Source organism: Chionomys nivalis, chromosome 1 (genome assembly GCF_950005125.1).
Source record: "Chionomys nivalis chromosome 1, mChiNiv1.1, whole genome shotgun sequence".
NCBI classification, from domain to species: Eukaryota; Metazoa; Chordata; class Mammalia; order Rodentia; family Cricetidae; genus Chionomys; species Chionomys nivalis.
Window position 1 is genome coordinate 144,266,511 of NC_080086.1, and position 5,835 is coordinate 144,272,345.

The 5,835-nt window shown below is 55.2% G+C and overlaps 1 protein-coding gene across 1 annotated transcript; it reads right to left on the minus strand.

The window, feature by feature from the left end:
* Nucleotides 1-1,855: 1,855 nt before the first annotated feature.
* On the minus strand, nt 1,856-5,044 carry Evx1 (even-skipped homeobox 1). The gene is made up of 3 exons (XM_057792303.1): nt 4,618-5,044; nt 2,885-3,141; nt 1,856-2,395 (listed from the first exon to the last, which is right to left on the minus strand). The coding sequence occupies exons 1-3, from the start codon at nt 5,042-5,044 to the stop codon at nt 1,856-1,858; spliced, it is 1,224 nt and encodes a 407-aa protein (XP_057648286.1).
* Nucleotides 5,045-5,835: the final 791 nt, after the last annotated feature.

Here is a 5,835-nt window from a genome sequence, read left to right on the forward strand (position 1 = left end):
TACTAAACGGTCTAAAGTTTCTTAGCCTTGATAATGAAGGCTCTTGAGCAGGGATTCTAGAATGAGTGGATGTGTGGGGTGACTTCCAAGCACTACCTGACCCTCCTGAATCTTACCCTGAAGTCCCAGAATTCTATCCTTCAGGTGGGATTTCTAGCACGTGGATGGATGGCACCAAGACTATTCCAACCCTCATGCAGTGACTTCCTCCTATGGAGGAAGGCTTGACCGCGCCAGCAAGCATACCTCTCTGTAGTCTGGCACGTGTCCGTGCCCACTTATTGCATCTGGGGTTGGGCTGAAAGAAGGTCTCAAGATGGCAAACCTTGAGGAGCCATCCATTCGAGGGGTGAGCCCTAGGCAGACTCAACCCTTTAGGGGAGGTCCCATTTATCTATTGCAAGTCTCAGATAGTCCCAGAACTTACCAAACATACACCCAAGGCAGCTGAAAGACAGCCTCCATCTTCCAGCTATGTCTGTGTGGAGCCTGCCAAAGTCCAACAGGGACTTAGGAGACCCCTTTTGTGAGCCCATCTTTTTCTATCCGTGTCCATGGTAGCTAAATTGGAAATTCAAAAATAGTAAACGTGCTCCCTGATTCCAAAAAAAAAAAAAATGTTTAAATGCTAAAGTAAGAATCGTGTTCAGCTTTTATTGCAATATGGTTAACAAATCATAACAGCAAATTCTTTGGGTTGCAAAGGAAAACCCCAGACCAAACCAAATTCATGCCCTACAGGAAGAACCGCTCCCTCCCGGTGGGGTGAAGCTTGCATTGGGTGATTAAAGTTGCCCTTTTCCTCAAACGCTGGCTAAAGGATGAATACAGGAGTCCGGGGTGGCTCCCCAATAAACCCCAATGAAGGGTAGAGACAGGGCCCTCCAGAGTGCTGAAGGTTTCTGCGGGCAGGTGAAAGCCAAGGCCTCGTCGCAATGTGGGGAGATAATGAGAAGATGTAAGTCTCCGTTCCCTAAGATCTTCCCAGGTGCCTTGTTAGAACAGCTCAGCTCTGGGCTTGGTGGCCCAGCAGAGTGACGGATCATTATTATACATACATTCAACATTCAACCCTCCTCACACATGACTTGCTAATCAGGGTGTGTGCTGGGTTAAGGGAGAAGAGGTTGGTCTCCTAGGGACCCTGGAGCCCCTGTAGTTTCCCTGCAACCTGAAACAGAAAGGGAGAAGGCTGGAGCGGCAAGTTGAGAGACGAATGCGGAAAGAGGTCAGGGGCTGGCAGAGGCTAGATCAGAAAGATGCTGGACTCCAAGAAGGTGAATCAGCCCCAGGTTCCTTGCCAAGGGGCAAAATTCTCCCTAGCAGTAAATCATCTCTCCCCTAAATGGCTGGTATGTTGCCATCAACAAGCCCCCTGCCACGCTTTGGAAAAGCTCCTGAAGATTAATCTCTACCTGCTCTGCATACACAGCATTTTGTTTCAAGAGACCGCGATTTCCCTTTTCAATGCTTGCCCTTGACAGGAGAGTGGGGGCCCAGGTACAGGGTATGAGGGGCGTGGGGGTAGGTTGTTGCTGCTGAATTTTGTTTAGCTGTTGAACCAAGGCCTCCACCTCTGACAGCGCTGTGGTTTTGGTGGAGAATGGCAAAGACCGGCCTCTCCAGAGGAAGCTCCCACAACCTCTGCTTTCCCAACCCATTCCTGCTCCCAAGTAGATGGCCACTGCCACTTCCGGGGCTCCTGGATCCTCTAGACCGAGTTCTTTGTGGTGCCCTCTCCTTTCCCCCCTCTGCATTTGGGAAGAGGGTTGGCAGGTGGGACGCTAGAGGAGTCCCAAAGGGCCCCCACCCCACCCCCATGGCGTCCTGCAGCCAGCAGCCCGAGGGCGACCCCTTATCTTGTGAGGGGCACCTCCTCTCTCTGGTCCAATGACACGGAGGAGGTCTTGCTGAGCACGGAGGGGGCGAAAGTGAGGAAGGAGTCCGAGCGGGAGGTGGAGGCACAAGTGAAGTCCGAGGCTGCAGCGGCCCGAGGTGCCAGCCCATTGGCCGGGCTGCTGTGGCAGGCAAGGCAGGAGCAGGGGCCGCCGGCCGAGGCGCCCAATCCATGCGCCGGGCCGGGGTAGAGCGGTGGGTGGCGGAAGGCGCACAGCAGTTCGGGTCGCGGGTAGGGTTGCGACAGCACGCGGAACGTGTCAAGCGGACGCAGCGGGCCACTGAAGGGCGAAGCGGCAGCCGAGGCCGCGGACGCTGCACCCAAACCCACGGGCGAGTAGTAGGGCAGGGGCAGGTGCGACGGGAAGGGATAGGGCAGGCCTCCCGCGGCCGCCGCGTGGCTCATCATGTACGTGTAGAAGGCGGGGTCGGCCGGGTGCGGCCACGTCATGGCCAGCCGCTGACGCTTGTCCTTCATGCGTCGGTTCTGAAACCACACCTGGGGAAACAGGAGGGGGAATGTTGGATGCCTGCAAGAGACCCAGACCCAACTCGGGATGAGCACTGGGAAGCAATACCCCTAGGGCGGGGAAGAGCCAAAGCCAACTCCGCCTGAACAAGAGCAGGTCACCCACAGCCATCCCAGATTGAAACCGTAGGAAGGAGAATTAGGGACCTGCTCGCCTTCTTCACTGCGAGTGAAGATGCAAATCGCAGGACCTGCCTCGATTGGTCTGAGGAGGTAAAAAGCATTTCCCCCAGATTTATGTCCCATATCCTCCCTGTCCTTTGAGACACTTCCTCTAAGTCACCTGCCTCGGTAGACTATTTGCCTAGGAAAGGGACTGTCAAAGGGCAATTCTGCACGTCTCGGATTGGAAAAATCCAGGCCTAGACTCCCCAACTGCAATTCAGGAGATAAGTGATTGGCATTTCCTTCCTACTAACCCTGTTTTATGCCCGCCTCGAGCGTCCTAGACCAGCATACCTTGATGGTAGTTTCAGGAAGGTTTAGGGCTGCTGCCAACTCGCATCTCCTCGGCCTTGATACATAGTTCTCCCTGTAGAACTCTTTCTCCAGCCGTGCAATCTGCTCCCGGGTGAAGGCAGTGCGGTATCGGCGCATCTGGTCACTGGCGCTACAGGCCAGGGTGCCTTGTGAGCCGCTACTGCCACTACCACCGCTGCTTTTGGGGACCTCACTGCCACTGTTAGGACTGCCGCCAAGTGCATCAGAGCCCGACCCTGCACAGGAGCCCAGAGCACACAGGTGCATACACAGAGACACAACACAAACACAAACAATACTGACTTCAGGCTGAAGGAGAGCCATTAGGAGAACCCTTCAGCTACCTCAAGTCACTGATGGGGGGGTGGACTCTGGAAGCATCGGCAGAAGGTCTTGAATGATTGGAATAGAGGGTTTGGGGCAACTTTGAAGAGGCTGTTTGGAAGACCTGGACCTGAGGCATGCTGGGTCTAACCTCTTCCAATTTCCTTTCCCCTTCTCTTGCCCCTGGGTACAGCAAAGGGCATAATCCCTGAGCTCTCTGCTCCGGTTGGCAGGGATGGCCAAGGATGTTGCTGGAACACTATGAACTCTTGAGGTTGGTTAGTAGATTGTGGATTGTTGAGCATGCAGTGAGCGCTCTTGCTCTTGGGTGTGTGCCAGAATTCCTGCACAGGTGTGAGAATGTGTTGGGTTGCATACATTGCAGGAAGGGTAGATTTGAGTGCAGGTTGTGAGGACAGGGTACAGTAGAGAATCTAGGTTACGCCGGTGACATGATGGTCGGAGAAGGAAGTAGGTAGTCAACAAGGCGGTGTTGGCCTAAAAGTAGGTGCAAGCCTTTCCCACCCATTCCCATGGCTTTGTGGAGGTGTGTCTGCTGATGGGCTCCTGTTCCCAGCTTTTCATTCCTAGTAGATATTGTTGGTGTAGAGAGAGGCTCCCTTCTGAGCTATCCACCCCCACTCCCATTAGCTCCTGGTGAGAAGGTTTCTGTAGTCAAAGGATCAACCCCTTAGACCCACCCCAGAGAAGGGTGGGGCTCTAGCCCCCTGCAGCTGCTTTTCCTTTGGGTGGAGAAGTGAGACTGAAGGAAAGGGGGAGGGGAGGGCCCAATCCCCGCCTTTTCAAATGCAACCGGAGACCAAAGGCAATTAGACCATTGGGACCATTTCCGACCTGGCGCCGCCAGCCCGGGAAGTGACAAGGTAATTTGGACCTCTGACCGACGTGCAAACTGGTCGGAGGGCTGCAACACTCTGGAGACCAGAGTCCGCCGCGATTTTACGGTCCTTTATATACTCTTGGCTTCCGCGCCTCCATGCGCCTTGCACCCCTCCAGTCACAAACTGCCCAGACTAGCGTTTGATCTTGCCTTACCCGATGCAAGGTGTCTTCCCTGCGCAGCAAAATCATTCCTACAAAAAGCTAGGGGGGGGGTTGGGGTGCGTTTTGGATCCCTCAAGCCCAAGACTTGTGTCAACCACCCTAATATTTCTGAGAGCTGTCACTCTGAGTCCCACCAATACGGTAACACAAGAGACCCTACACACACCAAGGTGCAGAAAGCATAGGAGTTGTTCAGGTGTTCTCCCCCACCCCCAACCCAGGCATCCTGCCCCAAGGGAAAGGAGTATCTTCCACCTGGCCTGAGATGAAGTAAAGTGTGGGCGCAGTGCGTGGACCGGGGACCGGAGGGGCAAGGTGGCTACCTTTGCTGTGCTGGTACTCGGCGTTCCCGGTGGCGCAGTCCGGGGTGCAGCTCACCTCGATTTCTTCATAGAAATCCGATTCGGTGTCTGAGCTACTGGGTTGCCCTTGGCCAGAAAGGCTGTCCGCGGAGGAGACTGGGGGTCCCGGGCCAAGCACGGCGGCTCCGGCAGACCGTGGCTCGGCGCCCAGCCCTGCAGCACCGCCTGCTAGTCCATCGACCGGCTCCTCCTCCGGGCCTCCCCCGCCACGCTCCCGGGCAGACGGAGGGCCGGCTCGCGGGCTCAGGCAACCATGGGGCACCATCTTCTCTGGCGGTTCAGGCAGTGGGCTGCTCACGGCTTCGGACAAATTAGAGACCCTTTTACCAACCAGAGTGCCAAGCTGACCCCCATCCAGAAACAAAACCATGTCCTTTCGGCTCTCCATCCCCGGGCTCTCCGGAGGGGGGAAGGGGGATGGCCCCCCAAGTAAGCTCCTAACCCCAGGCTCCCTGGGATCTTGGCTGAGAAAAGGAGTTAAGGAGGCCAGGAGACTAGGCGGGGCGCCAAGTAGCCCCAGGGCGGTGTCTTCTGCGACCGCGGAGCTGGCCGTGGGGAGCTAGGGTCACCTTGTGATGCGAGCGCTCCTCTGTGCCGCACCGCCTCTGGGAGGAAGCCCCATTGCCCTCTTCTTTCTAAGCTGTCATCCTCCTGCTGCAATCGTCATTACAGTACCGCTGGTGACGCCACTCGGCGAACGCAAGTGGATAAATAGAAACGTCTGCCACAGCGAAGATGAAAGGAAACCCGCAGCTAATGGCTCGGCAGTGATGCGCCAGGTGTGGGCCTCGCTCGAATGGGGAGGAGAGTGTGAAAACAGAGAGACACACACACTGAGAAAGGGGGAGACACCCAGGCAGAGAGGATGCAAATGGAATTCCGCAGACAGAAAAGGGAGCGCTTAAGGCGCCCAGCGAGTTCCACAGGGGCAGCGGGACTCGGTAATTGAGAACGCTTTTGAAATTTTATTGTTGTTTTGACTTCTATTTTCTTAACTTGGTGTTTCGATCTAATACTAATGGAAACATTCGTAGCTGCTTTTTAGACGCTGCTTACAAATCCGGCTTCTCTGAGCATTAATGCAACCGCCTGTCCTTCAAGCCGGCTTCAAAATTTTTTTTTACAGGCTACTGAAAAATGTAAACCCCCTCAGGTTGTCTGGAGAGTTTGCGGTACCCT